This window comes from Aptenodytes forsteri, unplaced genomic scaffold (genome assembly GCF_000699145.1).
Source record: "Aptenodytes forsteri isolate BGI_AS27 unplaced genomic scaffold, ASM69914v1 Scaffold183, whole genome shotgun sequence".
Lineage (NCBI taxonomy): Eukaryota > Metazoa > Chordata > Aves > Sphenisciformes > Spheniscidae > Aptenodytes > Aptenodytes forsteri.
In genome coordinates this window covers 3481893-3503288 of record NW_008795918.1, presented here as the reverse complement: position 1 = coordinate 3503288, position 21396 = coordinate 3481893, and the positions used below count along the sequence as shown (strand labels likewise).

At 39.2% G+C, this 21396-nt stretch overlaps 1 protein-coding gene across 1 annotated transcript in view; it reads right to left on the bottom strand.

Moving 5' to 3' along the window:
* HECW2 (HECT, C2 and WW domain containing E3 ubiquitin protein ligase 2) overlaps positions 1–21396 on the bottom strand; it is a 166016-nt gene that overhangs the window by 60962 nt on the left and 83658 nt on the right. Inside the window, exons 4-7 of the mRNA XM_009284694.2 lie at positions 10095–10189; positions 6028–6103; positions 4007–4176; positions 1277–1419 (exon numbers count right to left, since the gene is read on the bottom strand). Coding sequence (XP_009282969.1) covers positions 1277–1419; positions 4007–4176; positions 6028–6103; positions 10095–10189 — 484 coding nt within the window. The remainder of the gene's footprint in view (positions 1–1276; positions 1420–4006; positions 4177–6027; positions 6104–10094; positions 10190–21396) is intronic.

The following is a 21396-nucleotide window of genomic DNA, read 5'->3' as shown; positions in this document are numbered from 1 at the left end:
GCTACTCTTAAACTTTTATTCTTACTTTACTTACCAGGGTAACCACCACTTTGGAAACTTAAAGCTGAAAACTGTTTTAAAATTGAACTTTATTTTCTCAATTTATACAACTTGTTACTTTGATGGACTATCTGTGAAAAAGGAGGCCGGTCATTTATATCCTGCTTTCTGTGCAAAAACGTGATGATACTGCCATGCCCTTAAACTTTCAGGGATGAACGTAGGTGTTTTATTTCACACCACCGTTCCTCATGGGCCTCATCCAGTGGCCTTTTAAAGTTAATGGAGACACACTAACTTTAGCAGACTTTGAGTTAGGTCCTATACAAAACACACTTGAATAATTCAGTTCCTCCCACTGTCTTTCAAGGAATTATTTTTTCTAATTTGTCAAATATAGCATATATATGTAAAAAGGTATTAACAAAATAATATACTCTACAATTACTGCTCTATCTTAAATGTAAAATTATATTTTTGCGCATACTGCTGCATCTCTTGCAGACCTCCAGCCATTTGCTTCACACCTGCAATGTATCACAGTGCCTAACTACCAAGTCTCAGGCTCTTCTCAGTGCATACGGTTGCATGAAGGCCTCTTTGGATCATTCACTTCACTATGCTATGGTCCCCTCCAGTAACCATCATGAAGTATAAAACATCTTAAAAGTTTTGAAGTGACTTGCATCTCTATACCATAACAGTTAGCTATCAAAAAATGAACAGAAATTTTTTAAACTAGCACAACAGGTGAATTTTGAGTCCCATCAGTGCGCTATTCACAGCAAGAGGCAATTTTAATTGCGTAGTACCACCAGCACCCTGAAAAATAAGGAGTCACACAGCCTTGCAGTTCTGGCCAATTAGCTGAACAGATATTAAATCTCTGATTATTAAACTGACAATTAAAAATACTTGAACTGTAAAAGAAGTGAGACAATAAAATGTGACTCTTCAAAAAAATTTGCACACAATCATGTAGTATTGTGATAATGCCTTGCTTCTTTACTAGCTAGCCAGAAGGTAACGTTTTTTGTGAGGGTAACATTTTTTGTGTAAAGAAATTAAGCTGAAAACACACACGTACACACACACGTACATGCATTCAGAACAGGGTTAGAAACACTGACATCTTCCAGTCAGGCAATAAGGCTATTAAAATTCCTACTAAATTTCTTACTACAGACGCAGTAGAAATTTGCTGCTCTGCGCCAGTATCCTAGATGCGGAGTCTCCCTGATCAACGGAAGTTAGCATTAAGAATGTATTAATTTACCCAATTGCATGTCTCTCCAATAGTCTCTGAACTGGTATGGTTAACTTCCCAAGAAAGCGCTTGATGATCGGACGACTCTTGGCAAATTTGTCTTTAACCTCAATTTCCAGGACATCTGTTAGAAGTGCAACAAAAGAATGTTTCTGGAAGGAAAGAACATATTTGAAACCATATCAATACACCTTTATTCAGAAAGTATGTACATAATTACTACTAGCATGCAGTGAACTCCGAAAGCAATGATGGATGACAGTAGTTTCCATATTGCAAAATAATGTCAACATCATTTATTAAGCACTGTATGTCTGCATATGTAACTAGCCTCTCAGGAAACCCATACCGTTTAACTGTTCCTTGAAAATAATTGCTCAGTAAGAAACTGCACTGGATAAAAGCACTTTCATGGTCTACATCAGAAAGGAGAAAGCAATGTATCCTAGTGCTTGCTTTGATTTGGATAGTAGAAAGCAAAAGAGAAGGAATCCTTGCTGTAATCGATCAGGTTATAGACAAGCAGGCAGGTCAATGCAGGAGGGAGGAGGAAAGTGTCTCACTCTAGGCTGTGCTCAGTGAACTAGCCTTCCAACACCACGCTTTGCATTAATTTTTTGTATGCATGACAGCAAGTCAAGAGGGCAATATGTATACAGTGCTCCTGAAAACACTGTAACTAAAGGAGGAGAATTTTCTATAGATTTTTGCCCCAAAGTTCACAAATCTTCTCAGCAAGCTCCAACAGAACCTTTTTCTGCACCTGGGGCCTTTAAACAACATGGTGCTAATTTATAAAAGATTTCTTCATGTCTGGTAAGATCATTCTTCCACCTTTCCCTACCAGGGAACACTATCACAGTTACTCTCTTCAGCCTAACGTCAATTTTCATGCAGTTTATGAATACTTCATATTTGAGATCTGTGCTGCTCTGTCAAGTCTGCCTGAAGATGGCCAAAAGATTCAAAAGTGGTACAGGGCAAATATATGAGCAGGCATGTTGGCAGACACACACACATACACACAGTGTGATAACAAACTCCCTTAGGAAAGCAAGCTTAGGAACCAAAGATTTTTATTTTTCCTCTAGATTTTAAGATATTTCAAATAAACAAACAAAAAAGTATGGTATAACCTACTCAGAAAAGCCGAGGTCATCTGGTTATACTTTTACTATCTGCCATCCTTAAGACCTCTGAGCAAATTGCAACCTGAGTACAATGCCTAATACGCGTCTGGCTAGATAGCTAAAGATGTATTGAACAAGGAACAAAAGAAGGAACAAACTCTTCAGTTCAGCTGTAGACGTCATCTAAATATATTCAAAACCAGCAATTAAATTGGGTCAGGAATAAAAACACTCTCCCATGCTGGGCAACTGTCGGAGCTGGGATCCTGTGATAAACAGAACCTAAACATTTGACGCTCTCAGTTTGCTATAAAATTGCAAATTATTTTGCAGAAAGGAGTAGATGTAAAACAGGATCAATTCTGCACCACTAGGACAGCATATGTAATGGGATCATAAGCTGCTGTCGTCAGAGCATTGCTACAGGGAAGATAACAGCAGTTAAAGCAAGCTGATAGAATGCGTGCACCAGTGAACATTATCGCTTTTCTAGTAAGCTTCAAAACCAAGGAGAACTGGAGGAGAAAAAAGGGGAAAAATAAGACTAGATTTTCTTTCTACCTACTGGATAGATGAATGGACAGACAGAAAGATGAAGAATCGATTTAGAGATTAGAACTCTGATTTTTTTTTAAGATTTTAAGACTTCCACTCATCTACAGTCTTTCCCTCAACCAAGCACCCCAGAGCAGTGCTAATACAGGCCCTGCTCTGTTCTGCTTTACTGCTTGTTTGGTTTGATTATGATTTGTGGGAACATTTTCCAAAGCCCACTCAATTTTCCAGTCTTACTAAAGAACGCATTAACATTCATCAAACACAGTATGGGCATCTGCTCATTAGAAAACAGGCACAGATCAAGAACACTGCTCACTGGTCCTGAAAGGGTTATGGACTTGTGTCAGTATTTTCACCTTGTTTCCTACATAAACATTTATCTTCAAAGGCACAGCCTGGCTCTTCTGTGCTCGAAGAGAGCTGTGGGACTGAGTTCCTTCTCTGAGACCTGCACAGCTTACCCAATATAAACACATCTGGAAAACTGGCTTCTGCCAAACTGCCATTTTTCCCCCCTTGCTGAGTGGTGCTGTAATGCCTCCCTGGGCTTTCCTTCCTACAGCAGTGCATACAGAGGCTGCACCAAAGAGCATCCCCTCTGCCTGACAAACTGAAAGCTTGCCACCTGCTATGCACAATGAGAATATCATTTGCAAATGAACAGTTGTTGCAATCACTGAGCATAAATGCTCGCTTATTGCACCTTTTCTTAAAGAGTCTTCTCACAACATATAATCCATTTTAATTAATTAATTTTTGCAATTTCAAGAAATCTACAGGGCTGTTGAACGAGTTTAACTCTTGTTAGCAGAGAAGGGAATGAAAACCTCTCAGCAGTGCAGCTTAAATACACAGCTTAAATAAGCAGATGATAGCTGTTTCTATCCAACAACAGGGTTCCCAAAATTACTACAATTTCTGTGTCAGTTTAAATAACTAGCTACAAAATAAGCTCACAGCCTTCAGAGAGCAAGGACTAATGCACAGAGAGAAAATACAAGCCTGGTACACTGCATCAGCTGGCAGACAGCTCTCAAAAGGGATACATTACCTCTCTGTGCCAAACAGGATTAGTTGTGTTACTGATGATAGTCGACCTTCTTTCCTGGCCATGATGAGCAAATGTAGGAAATGTACTTTTCTTGCCTGGCTGAATGGACATCTTTAGATAAGGATCAGGGTTGAAGAACATGCCTTTTTTAAGTCCAACTGCTCTAATATCTATAAAGCAAAACAAGAAGGAAGGAAAAAGCAACTGAGTAAATTAAAGCTAGTTAACAAAGTAGCGCATTCCTATATTACACAGGAAATCAATTCACCATAAACTACCAAATAAAGCAACTTAAAATTACTCATATGTTAACTGGATCCAGTGTACAGAAGACAGTTAAAGCAGGAAGTCAAGTGTTTTCCCAAGAGAATATGGGGAGGAAAGGTATCAACATCCTCATTTACATTTCAGCCTCCTGTCATTTGTAAAACAAAAAGCATGAACTTGTAACTCACAAATGTTTTTCTTGCTATGTAAGGTACTTCCACTCTTAAAAAGAAAAACCAAAAACCACAAAAAGCCATCACACAGTACTTGCTGTGTTTCTGGGTAAGGGGCTAAGACAAAAAAAACGTATGGGAGGTAATGTAGTGAACTCACACTTTCCCAAAGCTGAGACTTTGATAAACATAACTTCAAATACTAATTATCAAGGTTGTTCTGGACTATGATGCACAGTTTCTCCCAACTTAGAAGTAGATAACCTGTCTCACATAAAAGGGGGCAAAGTTTTCTGAAAATGCTTCTTTCTTCCTAGGGAAACCTCAGTACTGCAGCCCTTGCAACAATAAATAACAATTTCCTCAGGTGCATATTCTCATGCCTAAGGACTTTAACGATAGCACAAACTTCAACAAGAACAAAAAGAAAGAGGTATTTTTTTTATATAATATCAGATTTTAAACTTAACTGTAAAATATTTCTCTGTTTAGGTTTGCTGAAGCAAAGATTTTTGTGTCTTTCTCCATTATGCACTCCAATATGCTGCATGCAGTCTTCGTGACACTAACGCAACTGGCACACATATACTTAGATGAGCAGTTTATACATGCACGCAAAGTTCACTGCACTAAAATGAAATGCCACGCCTGTGGATTCAGTAAAAAAAAAAAAAGTCCTATCCAATGTTCAAAATTAAGCCGCACAGTAGAAATACCAGGAAATAAAGGGTAATTGCCTTTAAAAGCAACAACTTTGCACGTGCAAATGAGCAACCAAAAAATGTTCTGGGAAATACCTTACAGACCTATCAGTCAATACACCTTTCAAAATGAATTTAGGGGACTCCTCAGGCTGACCCACAACCTTCTATTAAACACAATAGGTTTTCAGAATTCACAAACCAATTATTTTTATAGTACTCTATGTGAGTATATACAACCTATCAGCTATATCCCAGATAACTGCTCCAAGACCATTTAAAAAAGTGGGGTTTTTTTCTGCTCTAACCCTACAATCTCTAAATGTTTTCATTGCCTTTTCAAGATGCAGAAGCAAATTTTTTCTGTCTTTGCTCAAGCTGAATATGCTTTAGTCTCACACGAGACTTCCCATGGAATAAAGTGCTAATCAGAACAAATGAAGCTGGTAGGCTGTGTACCCTTACAGCTATTTTGCTATAGTGACAGAATAGCTGTTACAAGTAAAGATTTTTTTCCTTTCTAAACCACCATTTGCAGCTATTGCTTTTTTACTACTTCAAAGTGATGGAACCAGCTTGTATTTTATTTAGAGGCTAAGTTTTCCACTCTTCAATCTGAGAGGAACTGTCCCTTGTGCAAACTGGAAATCTCTCCAAATTTTCATGCTGGGATCCATCAAATCCATTTCTTTCACTCCTGGAGATTCAGGATTCTGGCTTGTTTTCAACAAACAGAAGTTCTAAAGAAATGACATCTTTCAAGCCACTAGAGTGTGCTCCTACAGAGGCTAATGAAGAAAAGTGTTCTATCTTAGAAGTTATTTAAAACAGCAATTTTTTGTAACAGTAATTTATGAAACACAGTAGTGTTGTTTTTTACCTGATAGGGTAAAGCTGACTAACTTCCGAGAGTGCTGGGCTCCAGAAGCACCTTCATCTGTGCCTTCTACTCCCATCTGAAGAGAAGGAAAAAAATGAAATATACCACAGAAGTTTTCATTTGCTTTGTACATGCCTGAGGACGATAATGCAATTGTAAGGTAGTATGCAGGGGAAGAATCTGACCAACTACTGCCTATTACCATGGACAGGCAAAGCTACAGCATTTGTTTCTAGGAAAGTATCTATTATTTATGCCACGCAGTGCTAATACACCAGTCCTTGGAATCTTCCAAACAGAACATATATAGGCTAATATGAGCGTAGACAAATATTAATCAGAGAAAAGGAGACTGTATTTTCTTACAGGTTTCCCTTTCGTAAAATAAAATCAACAGTAGAGATTGGTAATACATACCAAAGCACCGAGCTGGCCAGTGACAGCATGTGCAACTTTTGTCACTTTCCACAAATAGATAATTTACTGTGCAACAAAAACAAGCAAAAAGATCAAAAAGAGACTAACAAAAGCCTTCAGACGTATGAACAAAAGCTCCTTTTAAACAGAAAAATGCATCAGAGATCTAAATATTAATGTGGTCTAAAAGCTTATGCTTTACAGATTTTTCAGGTTTGGTTTCCCCTGAAATCTCTTGGTAGCTAAAGTAGTACTTCAAAATTAAAAGTTTCTCATGTATTAATGTCTTATTAATGTCTAGCTCTTTCAACTAGCAGAAGAATTCGTCTTTCAAGACAGAGATGTGCATCCAGCTGAACGAAGCTATCTTTAAAGTCAAATGTTTCTCCAGGTAGGCACTGCACTCACTCCCAGACAGAAGAGGTGACACAGGCTGATGAAAAAGCTTCAGCCAAACATGGCACTGGGGATTAATACTAGTGATAGAACAGGAAGTCATCTGATCTACTGAACGATTGAAAAAAATAAGCTGAATAAAAACCCGCACACCTATGTGTGTAGATGAAGTACGTAAAGCCGTTTTGAGCAGCTGAAGAGTTGTTTGAAGGCTGAACTAGAAGTTATCAGATTGATAAATGAGTTCTGGAGCCGTGGTAGCCGCGAGGAACCCACTTTGCATTAACCAAAAATGTAATCATTCCTTTTTATATTGCTTTAAGCTATTTAATATCATTAGCTTTCAAATACTTCCCACGATGATCAGCAAGCACATTGGAATTTCAACAGAATTAGCAAACACGAAACTTCTCCTGTTGCAAAACTCTAATACTTTGTATGTAACAAGCAGTCAAAGTAAGTGGTAAAGAAACAGCAATGACGTTGATGCCATATGTCCCCACAGGCCTCAGCGGTCTTGTGAGGGAACACACCGTGCCAGCAAGCACCGCTGCTCACCAACCAGCCCATTCTCTTCCCTTCACTGCTGGATTCACGATGTACCTCCGTTCTCAGGGCAAGACGTTTCTCAGAGTGCTTGAAACTATCACTTTCCCACCCAGCATGACATCATTACACCAATGACTTAATAAGGAGGCATAAGTGGTGACAGCTGGTAGTAAAATTATGAGGGCATCAAAAGCAATGGGTTAATTCCAGCCGGATCAGAGTCCCCTCGTCTGTGGACACATTCCCTGGAAGCAGCAAGAGGTGCATCCCCCTGGGATGGTGACACCGTCCAGGCAGGGCCAGAGGAACGCTATGTATTTCATTGTACTCTTTTGGGCTTATTTTAACATGCATTGTTTTCTTGTTAAAAACGTCATTCATCAACAAAAAGGCCTTTCTCATTCTATACCTATTTTTCTGCTACATCACTGACTCTGTTTGAATAATATTGTTTACATAGCTAATCATTACTTCATTTTATAGAAAATAGGATTTGCCCACAATTCAGCTATAATAAAATTAATTGTAACAGTATTCGCTAGCACTTCCATGGTTTCGCTATATACCCTTTTACTGTTCCATTATGACCTGAACGACTCAATTTCTCTGTGCCAAGTACAAAATTTCATCCCAGCATACATGCTTAGATTTTTGCACTACAAAGGCTATCTCATCCGGTGTAACGCGGTGTTTCTCAATGCTAGATCAGCCCTTGCATTTCCACTGGTTCAAATGAGCTCACCAGAATGTTAGTTGCTTATCCAAAAATAAGATGGACTGAAATGCCTGGTGTGGTATGCCATCAGCATGAGGAAAACCAGAAACATGTCTCCCACCAAACCATGTAATGCGAAAACACAGAATGATCCAAGTAAGCAGGTAACTTATTGCAGCTTAAAAAAAGAGGGTGGGCACGCCGTGACTCTTACCACTTCCACAACCAGCATTTCTGTAGCAATAGACACAACCAGTGCCAAGAGAACAAAGTACTCTCTACGACACAGTGCTTAAGCACAACACCAAAACCATGAAAATGGTGTGAGGTATTAACATATAATAATAGGTATACTTATGTATAACTAACTCAATATGATATTTTTAGGAAGTTTCATCCTAGCTGTCATATGACATTCTCATCAGGGAAACTAACAGCTCACTATTACTGGAAGTCTGTATTGTTAGCGCACACAAAAATGTTTATATAAAATTATACCTTCTAGCAGCAGTGTAAATTCTGCAGAATACCCAGGACCCTGTGCTACCTTTCAAAGGAAAGAAATTTAAATAGTGACAGCTGGTTAACCCCTCAAGATTGACCAATGACTCTGAAAGACAGGTCTTCAGGTAGCTCTCAAGTAAATAAATGCATACTCAAAGACAGAAGTTCAGATGTCCTTTCGTGCAATGATTCTCAAAAATATTGGTGGCTTGTATGGTAAGGTCAAGAAAACACACAAGTTCAAATGTTTTCTCCATCCAATATAATCATTCTGCTTCTCAGTAACAATATAGTGCAGCACATAGCCCATTTTAAGGGTTACTTTGAGATGCATTTTTTTTCTTTGTTCAAAGTCAGGCTACCTTATGGTCTGTAGTTTATAAATTGATATTAACGACAGTGGCTGTCAAGCTCATTAACTGTAACACATTTACATGTTTCTGTAAAACATCAAGAATTCATATGCCTGCTGCGAAACAATATTATTCATGGTCAGATCTGACAAAGATCTGACAATTAAATGATGCTATCATCTAGGTCTGTAATTCTAAGAAAAAGAAGAAAACATTTGGTATAATGAGATATAAAGTCTAGTATAGCACATACAATTATCATATAGCCATAACATGCACTTGTATATAATATACAACGCTGAAAAAGCGCAGGATCAGAATAAAAGCTATTAGTCTGAATAACTTGTGCTCTACAGTATCTTCAACATTGCTGTTGTCAAGACAATATCCTGACATACATGATCTTAAATATTTGTCAGCTAATATCAACGAATCAAACGCACTGTGAAACTCCATGTCAACTGAAGAGCTAGCCTATTAGATAAATTACTTCCATCAGAAGCACCTGGATACAAGTTTGGAAGGCTCTTATTCCAATACGTATTTAAACAACTAAAAAAAACTCCTCTAAAACTTTTAGTATTTCAATAGAACAAGTCTCATAATGAAAGCATAGTAAGGCAGCAATAATACTTAATAGTCAGAGAATTATCTAAGTTTCAGTGGTATATGAAAAACAAAAAAGTCAGTAATTTTTGCAAGAGCAGTTTTGTCCAGTCTCATTTTTATACTAATTATTGCTATCTCAGCAACAATTTCATTTTTAATATTAAAAAATAATAAGAAATTGAGACTTTTAATAAGGATTCAGTTTGAGTTAGATAACCAGTATGAAAAATTTCTACTATGATGTTAAAATTACAGCAAACTGTAAGCCGCGAAATTGAAAGCAAGCAAAATCAAGTTCTTAGCATAAAAGATTTCAGCTAGGCTCTGTGATTTTAATGGTGTTTTACCATGAAAAATACAAAACCAAGAAAAGCATTTCCCAATTTTATTGATTTTTGTCAGGCAATATAGTTTTTTGCAAAAATCGCAGTTAATGGTAAAACTAGGAGACATATCAATAGGTTTGTCTGGCAGTTAGTATTATCATCTTATAAAAATACAATTAACAAATAGGCTAAACTTACCATCACAGCAGGGTTTTTCACAGTGATACATGGAGTAGTAGCTCGGAGGGCTCCACTAACACCATGGTAGTATTTAAAACAGATCTTTATTTCAGCTGGAAAACAAAACAAAACAAAAATCGTATTAAACCCTTCATGACTGATCCTAGGGAAAAGAGAGACAACGAAAAGGAACACGTGCATACAAGGAGTCATAGTTCACTTCTGTTCACCGAGTCCGAGTTTGGGCAGTTCCCTGATATGTCTTCATTGTAACATCACACAATAACTGTAACTGAAATATATTTTCTCTCAACCTGCAGAAAATTGGAAACCTGTCTCAAAGAAAGTCTGAATGAAGTTTTTAGCTAAAGAGCTGGTAAATACTGCCTTTTTTTTTTTTAAATTGTTAATTTTAACTATATTTCTACTCAGTCAGTAAAAAAACAACAGCTCATTTTTTCCAGCTCTTACAGCGATATGTCCACGGTCACTATTGGGTAAGTATTCACAAGCCACAATTCACACAAAGCCACTTCTGTATGTTTTTTTTATGGGTCCAGAGGGAAGGAAATGAGATTGGTATTGGTCTCTGAAGACAAGTTCATTTCAGCATAATAGGGTTAATGTGAATTATTATTTTTCAGCAGATTTGTAAGTTCAAAATGAAATAACAACTACACGTTTTATTCTTAAATTATTTAATTATTTGAAAATGGGACCTCTCTCTACAGCCCTACACACAGAGGTGGTACTAAAGGTATTATATCTTGCTGATCTATGAAATAGTTAAAGCAACTGCTTTTTTTTGCTTCTCAAATGGAAAGTAACACATTTTGATGAATGCTTTAACATATATTATGCTGACATGATGATTTAAACAGTGGCATCCTTTTTAGGCAGTTTGGGTTTTTTTTCATATGGAAGCAATAATTCTCAAATGAACTACTTACCCCTATAGTAATTGTGATAGAAGGGAGAACAGCACAGGTGAACATGTGCTAAGTGCCCCGAGCCCTTCAGCAGCAGCGGCGGCTAGGTGACACGCCTTGCACTTCTTTTTCCTAACCTTAGGCAAGTGTACAGAGAACGGAAAGGCTATAAGTGTCCCACCACCCTCTCACAGCCAAAAACAGGATTGCAGAGAATCAGGGTAGAGAATCAGGATATATTTTCCTGGATTATAACACAACTCTATTTTCTGTAAGATAACTGTGCTTTTTGTTCTGAGTTGATTCTTACAAGATGGAGGAGAAAAGAAATCATTAGATCATCCATTCTGATCATTATTGTGCTCTTTGCTGCCCCTTCTCCCCTTCACAAAATGAATGTTGACTCATGGACTCCAGAACTATACACAGTACCACAGCATCACCCTCACCAAAGCTCAATGGGGGGGCAGGGTTGGGGTGATCATTCCTGTGGTTCTACAAGACGCTCCTCTGCTTATATATCCAAGACATGCATTACAGCTCCTCGTCACAGGTTACATAGCAAGTTGATGTTAAGGTGCAGGACACATGGCCTACATGCCTTTCATTCTGAAGTCAACAATATCAAAATTAATTTTATTTGTCTGTTTTTATTTAGCCTAGCTTGCTAAATCATCCTATATGGATCTTCAATTGGTTTTATCTATTCCACTAATTCTCATATCATCCACAGATGAAATCAATAGGAACCCTGAATTTCAAACCACTGATGAAAATGTTTAAAAGCACTGCATCTTTTATTAACTCCTGCAGAGCCTCACTAATAAGATTTCGCTCTTTGTGTAACCTGTCAAACCTTTTACTATCGTTTAGTATCCAAAAATACCCTTGATGCTGGTAAAGTAAGAGAATAAATAGACACTACTTGAGGATGAGACAAAATACTGTAAAATGCAAGCTCTTAAAGTTTTGATTCTGCATTAGCCCTAACAGGTGTTCTGGCATTCTGGTAGGAGTGGAGATGCAAGTATGGCTGATCATGGTGGAAAGCTATTAAGATGCTGTTCAATGTACTCTTGAAAGCTCATTCTATATGAGTAGGATCCATCATTCAATGACCTGTCTTCAGAAATACTTCAACAGGATATTAAGAATAGAGCATCTGGGTATCTCCCCTTAGTGCGTTGGGACCTTCTGTTACCTAACAGGGGAAAAAAAAAAGGTAACTTACCTAATTCTGCAGCTTATATTTCTGCTACTACTTCAGTATAATCAGCTATGAAAAAGAGTTACCGAGACATTTGCTACTAGGATGATTCTTGTCAGACTCTGGAGGAAGTTGCATGACACATACGTGAAGGAAGCTTGAAGCACTTCATTTTGGAACACATGGTGAATGTTGGACCATGTTTCTGGTCCCACTGAATAAAGTTTTGTTTGCTAAATTGCATTTACTGCAAACAAGAGTAGTATGTTTAACCGAAGCCTGACCTCCACTGTTGTTCCTCTGCATTCTTCCAACCCAGCAGAACAGCTATAATTATGGCTGCCCTTGATCCTGTGGGATTTTTCCCTATCTGGAACAATCTCTCTGTTTTCCTTCTCCATTGGGATAACTCTTCTGCGTGAGGTTGATGAGGGTTTACTTCTGGGCATGGAAAAGGCCACAGGCAGGCAGAAATGGCTACAGGCAGGCAGAAATTACAGCAGCCAGTTCAGACAGACCAGAGGATGTGCATGAAAGTTTTGGCAGTTCAATTCCTCTGACTTGGTTTAACAATGTGTCAGTAGTTCTAAAATACAAAACTGCAATGTTTTGTATATGGTTTTGAGACATACTTCAGCTCTCAAGGAATCATGCTGTATTTCATTACTGCGAGACAAAATACCCACTTATTCCTACTCAGAAGGATCAGAAATCCATCCTGCAACCCTGCTCAGCCAAAAAGGATTATTTATTTATTTTTAAATTTGCTGCAGTTATAGGTCAACATTTATTTACTATCTTCCTCCCAGAACAAAGAGGAGGCACCTCAGAACTACCCTTCAAAGGAAAGCGTCTGGCTGATGGTGCCTCCAGGGAGTTGGGAGGTGGAGGAGCTGCTGGTCCCACTTCCTCCTCCTTACAGCGGAGTTCACACACAGTCAAAACATGCTCTATTTACCACAAGGCTTTACAGCAAAGTTCAAAATGTAAACAGGATTTCTAATGACCTACAAAGGTTTATCAGACCTAAAACTTATGGGTCAGAACCTGCAGGCTCTTCCTAAACTGAGCAATTCTGTTGACCTACCAACAATACTTATATCCAAATGGACACACAAGAATTTCTAGCTCACATAAAATTGGACTTTCAGCACTTGCAAAAGTTAACAGGATTTACACCAAGTGCTGGACTCTCCACATTGTAAAATATATATATTAAGTAACCAGGACTCAAGTCTCGAGTATCTCTTAATCACACTGGGAACGTATTATGAAAGCATGGTAAGACAACGAACTATTTCCCCAAGACTTCTACTTTCCAGCTACATTGCTCAGCTTTATTGCGATCCAAACTTTATGTTTTCAGAGAGTTTCTGGAGCTGCTGTTTATTCAGTCTGTTGTCACTGACTACCTTCTCTCAATTCATCACTTCAGAAAAGAACCTAGCGATGGAAAGGTTATCAGCTGCTGCTTCTATCCACAGACAGTCCATAACATGATGGTGGACAGAAGTTTGTTATATATTCTTACTACACTGACATGTACATTCCCCGAAAGGCTGAAATGCAATGCTACGAGCTTTGGATCCTCAGATTTCTTTCTCTCAATGACTTCTACGAGCATACAGTACTTTTCAATACCTGTATGTGGCTGGTGATAGAAGAAAACAATGTTTGATTCGAGAAATAGATCTGACGATCCCTTTCATAGAAACTACATTAAAAAAAATAATCTTCAGGACTAATTCCTAGAAATAATTAGAAAAAGCAGAGCACTTAAAAACACAGTGTGGAAACTTTTTCTCCCACTTCCCAACAGAAGCAGCATTGATTTGGTTTGGGCTTTATACAGCACTACACACAGGAACAGCAGACCTGGTGTCAGCATTGTGTTGACGGGATTAACACAAGAGAAGCTGTGCTTGAAATTTAGCACGAAATTGTAAAATGGGCTACCCATCACAAGCATGCAGACATTGCCAAAGTGAATATCGGTTTGCGAGACTGGATCTTGTATATAGCAAGAACACAATCCCTTCATAGGACCAGAGACAGCTAAGTAATTTTTTTCGTGGCTAATAATGGTAGAAACTGCAGTTAATACTTAACAGTACAAGAAATATTAAGAGGAACCCTGTCAATTCAAAACGCTGAGGATCTAGCTTTTTGACATTTCTTCTACTGTGTTATCAGAAAAAATGTTGATTAGAATATTTTTTTCTTGATGACTGATGGATTCCTGAGCTCCAGATATATTGAAAATAGGTATCTGTGGCTGTTCCTGATAGAACACATCTCAGCCTACTACCTATAAATAAGGCCCCATAAATACACAGACCTCTTCAGAAACAGTAAGTTCAATTATCTGTAAACAGGACTTTAATATTTAGGGAGTTGAGTTCAATACCCTATAAATACACAGGCTTCCTCTGAACTGTTCCGTACTACAAACTGCACAATAGCACGTGTCACCTACAGAGTTTTCCCAGTTTCTTTCATTCCTCCCACCACTTTGCTTTCATGTGTTTCCTTCAGGGGAAAACTTGCACTTCTCATTTTTTTTCCCTGCTGCTTCTTCCCTCAACAAGCTTGCTTTGTATGTGATCTGTAATGAAAAAGTTAGTAACAGTAAATCCAGCAAGGGAAAGAGATCTGTACCTGACCACAGGACTATTTGCTGTCTCTTTAAAGAAAAACATGACATTTCAGAACAAAAAGTATTTTCATTCATGAGGGAAAAAAAATGACTATACCTAGCTCTGTGTTCTTGACACCACACACGCCCCATTATCACTGACATTCCTCCAGACATCATACAAATCACCAGAAGTTCCCTCTTCATTTAGAAATAAGACAAAAATGGAATTGGGGTATCTATGATTCTTTAAAAATTATCACACAGCCATATAAAAAGTGATATATATGTTAATTAATCTGAACACTCTGTAAAACCATAATCCCCTTCTTTAAAAGCCACTAGCTGTTATCATTTTATAACCATAGTTTATAGCTCAGGTCTGTTACATAAAAATGCTGGAATTAACAAAGGTTTCTGAGACTCAAACATTGACACTTGAATTTCAGCAGAACTGCATGAAATTACAGTGTTGTACTTTGCTCTATGGACGATACACTCTTGCCTCTTAAATAATAAAGAGATCAGCTTACACCAAGTAATAGCTTGCTTTTAAAACGTCACTAATTCCCCGAAGTCCCCCACTTTCACTACCTTTTTACTGCCTTTAATACTTTAACTTTGCCCATCAAAAAATTGCTTTAGGACAGAAAGATACTCAGAATACATAAACTTTGAATACATAAACACATGAACATAATTCTAGAAGAATGCATTCTTTCCAGGAGACTGATAATTCAGGGAAACAAATGCGTTTGCTGTAAGAACAGTTTGCTCCAGGTAATACCCCAGTCAAATGAAACGCCTATATTAGAGGTGGAATCACCCCACGCTACATTGAGAAGGGATGGGCAGAGGCACCTCCAAAAGACAACTCAAATCCTAGTTGGGTTATAGCAGCCTGTGGAGGTAAACAGTGCTCCCGGTTAACTGCATGGAAACTGCACAGCAGCTAATACTTCCTGGACACCGCAGCTAGATGCCAGAAGTTAACTTGGGCTCAATCCATGGCTCCCTGCAGATATAAACACATGCCCTCCAACATTCAATGAGGAAAAAGCTGACATCACAAACTCATCTGAAAAACACGAGAGCATGTTCTGTGAAACTTATTTAAGAAAACTTTGTCACTAGAACAAATTCATTCATTCGCATTCAGGCTTTACAAAGCTGTAAAGGGAGATGCAATGCAGGGAAAAGGCACTGGGTTAAACCCTAATTTTTCCCAGCTGAACCCAAACACCTCATAGACAACTGCAGAAATTTAGCAATGCTCTGCACTGTCCTGCTATTTCCTTAGCACAACAGTTCAGTGAACACAACCTTTTTGTTTGGACATTTAGCATTCTATTCTCTGCATCACTTTAACGATGTACCTTTTCGATTACTTCCCACTGGGAACAGCACAGCGTAGCAAACAACACAGCAGAACACAAGTTCCAAAGCGGCTGCCTCTGGGTACTTGCCATCTCCCTCAGCAGGTATATCGTAGAATTTGTTTTACAGAAGGAATGATAAAAAAAAAAACCTAGAAAGTGACTTAAACAGACTTACAGAAAGCTTTTTAGATAAACTAGGATCAATAACAGAAAGTGCTTGTGTCCCAGTGGTCTCTCTTCATCTAACCTGCTTCAAAGGAAACTACTTGGACAAATGGTTGTTCAGATAACAGAGCCTACCTATCCGTGCCAGCTGCGCTCACTTTGCTGTCACTCTGGGACATTCTTATTTACAGTCATGAGCATTGCCTATTATATTGCAGTTTGACAAAGCATTTAATTATAATCTAACCTTCAAAACAAAACATTGGGGATATTATGTGCTTAAGGAAGTCAACAAGGCTTGCCACAAATGTAAAAAATACAAGACCTGATCCTGTTTCAGTTATTTGTGATACTCAAAAATAGCTGTTAAGAGACAACAGATATAAATAGCAGAAGAATAATAGAAGTATTTCTAACTCTGTGTATGTGTTTATAAATAGGATAGGGACAATAACCATGACAGACAGACCACTGAAAGGGCGCTGGTTGCAGGGTGCTACATAGATGAGTGTTCCAGGCTCAGAACAATTCCATGTGAGAAAACCATGACCTTCACAGGATTTAATTTAAATGGCCAAGAAATATGAAGACTGGATACAAGTAATGAATTATGTTGATAGAACATTCATTAATTTTGACCATTTTGGTCAAAACCACTAAAAATACTAAACTGTGCTCATATCTCTAGTAACAACTCTTTGCTACAGCAGCCCTTAAAAGCTAAAAGCACATCAAGTTCTATTATTAAACAGATTTTTTTTTTTCCTTCAATATATATTAGCTTTTTTAACAAAAAAGGGAGCTGGGAGTCTGTTCTGCTAGCTACAGAGTAACACTGTTTTTGCAAAAGTTATAATTTCATGGAAATAGGGACCGAATACAGAGAACTCCACACAAAACCTCACTTGTAACATGATACCAGTGTAATGCAAACACATATATTACCACGTTTTCTGAATATATCTCATAGTCTACTCATGCCACAAACCCGAGATTTTAAGTACAGAACAGACAGCATCTGTGCAGTCACTGCATCCGAGTATCGCAGTGTGGCACCAGAAGTAATTTAACCACAAACATCCCAAGGGTGATTTGGAAATGATTGATGTGACAAGACTGGCAGTCTCTGGATGAATCCCAACAGCTGCCACTATGGATTACTGTTCAAGACATAAAGCCACAGCATCAGTAAAGAAAAAATATGCAAATCAATATATTTCTATTCTATTCACAGTATCAACTGTTATAAATAACAACAAAGACATTATACTACAGATAAAGTAGGTGAAGGTGTTTCTTGTGGATACTGTAATTAATACTCATGGGACCAAGGCTATAACTTATAAATACAAGTCCAATCCAGTCTCAAAGGAGGCTCTTGGCCTATGCCTTGTTAACGAACCAGGCAGGACCACGGTAGGGACTCAAGTACGAGCATACGACCATCCATACTGCTGAACAGTGACCGTGCATCCTTGACACAGGGGGAAGGGTTGGCTGCATGGGCACAAGCCACGCTGTGTCACTTGCTCCCCACAGCAGAAAATAGCTCCTGGCCTGTTTTACCTACTAGAACATGTACAGCTTTTAACTTCTGGGGACTTTGCACATGGAAGTGCATAAGCACCAGTCACCTGTTGCGTGACAGTGACTGCACTATGCTGAATCTCCCTCCTATGGCACCTCCGACATGATCTGTCCTTCCCCATACTGCAGGAAACTGACTTAGAAGCCACAGTTTATAAATGAGCCGCAGCTTTTATCAACTAGTCTTCATAAACTCAAGCATCCTTGCACATGCTTTTTCTATCACCAGCCTTTCCATGGATCATTTCACTCCATCCTTCTGCTAGCGCTGTTCTCCATAAGCAATACCATCCTCTCTGTTCCACCATGATGCCCCAAAGGGAGCCCCTGCCATCCCAAGCTCACAGACTGCTACACCCAGAGAAACACTCCACCATCTAATATCACTCCTGGGTTAATTGCAGCCTCCCTTGCACCAGAGACTAAAGGTCCTGATGTACTTAAGGACCTAAACAGTCTGATGTCATGCTAAATACCAGATGACCATGCGAAATGCGAAAGCATTAAGTTGTGTTGCACCTTCACGCTATTGCCACTTGTTCCGAATAATATTCCTTGAACTTGTTCTTTCCTTTTACAGGAGAAGGATGAAAACTGTTTGTAGAGCTGCGGCCACATTTGGCAATCCTTCTGTAGTTTACACAGCAAACAACTTGAGAGAGCCGTCTAGTGAATCATTGTTTTCCTTCCCCCACATTTTAGCAAGCCTCTGAGCCGGATGTTTTAAAGCCATCTCTACTACGTGAGTAAGGAAACACCATCTCAGGCACACTGATGCTCAAATTCACCTTCTTGAATCTCTAAAATGACAGAATTCCCTTTTGTGCTTACATGGCACTTTTGCTCTTTCCCCAGGGAAAAGAAAGAGGAGCACCTGCCTCTGTACTGATTAGCTCTGCAGTTCAGAGCCACTCACTTTGTCTCGAGGTAACAGCTTAAGGACAGCAGCTCTTTGTGACGGAGCTGGACTTTGTACTTTGCAAGTATTTTCTTTCTCCTTTGCATACTCTTCCCCCCCTCCCCTTCCTCAGTCACTCCCCTCAGAGGCTGCTTATAATTCTGGAATACATTAAGTTCATTTCTCATTATTTCACTGTTGATTCCTTTGATTCTCCCTTCTCAGGGTAGAGTCTACAGAATTTTTTTTGTTGATTTTTGTCTAAAGCAAGTCAGAGTTTTCTTTTATCATCCTTGTTTTGCTAATTTTGGATGCTTTGGGGGGAATTAATGTGTGTTTTTAGTATGAAGATGATGAGACTCTCCCTGCCCTTCTTTCAGCAGGTTGCTTGATCTGAATAGAGCAGATGGCAAATTATGCCTTTACATGTTACTTGCTTGGGAAATAGGAGATGCTGAATCCATAGGGAGGAATTTTAAGAGGAATAAATTGAATGACTGGAAAATTGAGTTACAAGACTGTGGATATACAGTAATGTGCAATTCAGAAAAATGCTTATCCAAGGCCTACCTTTAAACATAAGCATAAATTCCACAGACCTCAGTGAAACTATTAATAATTTTACAATTATGCTCATGGAAAAATAGCTTCCCAAATTAAGGCTTAAGATGCTTTTCTTAAAAGACACAAATCTGAGGATTGCAGAAGGAATCTGAGGCCCAATCCAGCTGACTCCCACTGACTAACATTAATGTAATTAAAATGGAAATACTCCTTCTGCATGAGATTCATTTGCATATGGCTTGTTAGAGATGCTATCATCCTCTGCACTTCGTCCTACAGAGATGTTACATTACTGGTGAAAAGATATGTAATGTCCCTAAGCTCTGACACTGCTAGGGAAAAAACATAACCAAAGTCTTTGGGATAACACGCACGCTGACTGATCTCAACTCATCACTCAGCATTAGTAACTTCCGTTCCTTTTCTTGCCAAAAAGACAGAGAACTTCAGGCCAGTTTTGACTGTAAATCCTAAAGGATTATTGTCGTTATTTAGCATAACTCTGTTAACAAGCATCATCAGTCCTCATGGCCAGAGCTGGTTCAAGGCTTCTCAGGCTTGCAGCAAACATCCCCCTCCTCTCCTTATGTAGAGCAGGAAGCCTGCCAGTCATATAGGTATAGCAGTATGTAGGCAGTGGCAATTAAGCACTGTCTGTGCTCCAAACATGAAACAACTCCGAGCCAGAAAACCCTGTAGTAACATAAGCCCAGCTCTAACTCAGTTATACACCTGACTTACCATCAGCCTGCTGGAGCTTCTACATGTCAGAGCACAAGCAATAGCTTGTAGACCCAAAAGCACTGGGTCAACAGCAATGTCATCGAGTTCAAGAGAGACTTGCAAGTCCCTGCACCAGGCATGGAACAACCCCGTGCATCACTATGGCCTCTGAACAGACGGGTAAAGCTGCAGCCCTGCTGAAAAGGAACTGGGCTCAGGATGGACACCAGGTTGAATACGAGCCAGCATGTGCTCTCATCGCAAATACGACAAACCACCTCACAGACTACATGAGAAGGTGTGTGGCCAGCAGATAGATGGAAGTTACTGTTCCCCTCTACTTGGTACTGGTGGGGACACACCTGGAATACTGTGCCTAGTTTTGGGCCCCTAAGTTCAAGAGCATGGAGAAAATGGAGAGGGGACAGCAGAGGGCTACAAAAATGGTTGGGGTGGAGAAAACGTGACCTATGAGAAGAGGCTGAAGGAGCTGACCTTGTTTAGTCTGGTGAAGAGGAGGTGAAGGCAAGACAAATATTATAAACTCAACTCTCTCCAGTTCTATCAGAAGATTTAAAAAAGCGGCAATGCCCCCAAATTTAAGCTTTGGCCAATCAGATTGGATGCCAGAGAAATCTATTTAACCGGAGCAATACTGCAGCACTGGAAAAGGTTATCTACAGCATCTGTGAAATCTCTGTCCTTGAAGGTTTTCAAGACTGTGCTTTACAAACCACAGCTGACCAGGTCGAGTGTTGGTCCCACTCAGAGCAGGAGGTTGGATGCAACCAGCATTCCTATGCTGTGATTAGTCTCCAGCTGAGTTTAGATTGACCCATTCACACATTTTGTCCATGCTGGTCCCCCAGACATTGCTGCCTCTTATTAGAGCTGCTGCTTCAAAAATTCAGGGACATTTCTGCTGAATCTGGGACTGTTCTCCAATTGCTCCTTTCATTCCTAGAGAATCATACAATAGTTTGGGTTGGAAGGGACCTCTAAAGGTCATCTAGTCCAAGCCCCCTGCTGTGAGCAGGGACATCTTCAACTAGATCAGCTTGCTCAGAGCCCCGTCCAACCTGGCCTTGAATGTTTCCAGGGATGGGGCATCCACCACCTCTCTGGGCAACCTCTTCCAGTGTTTCACCACCCTCAGCGTAAAAAATTTCTTCCTTATATCTAGTCTAAATCTACCCCCTTTAGTTTAAAGCCATTCCCCCTTGTCCTGTCACA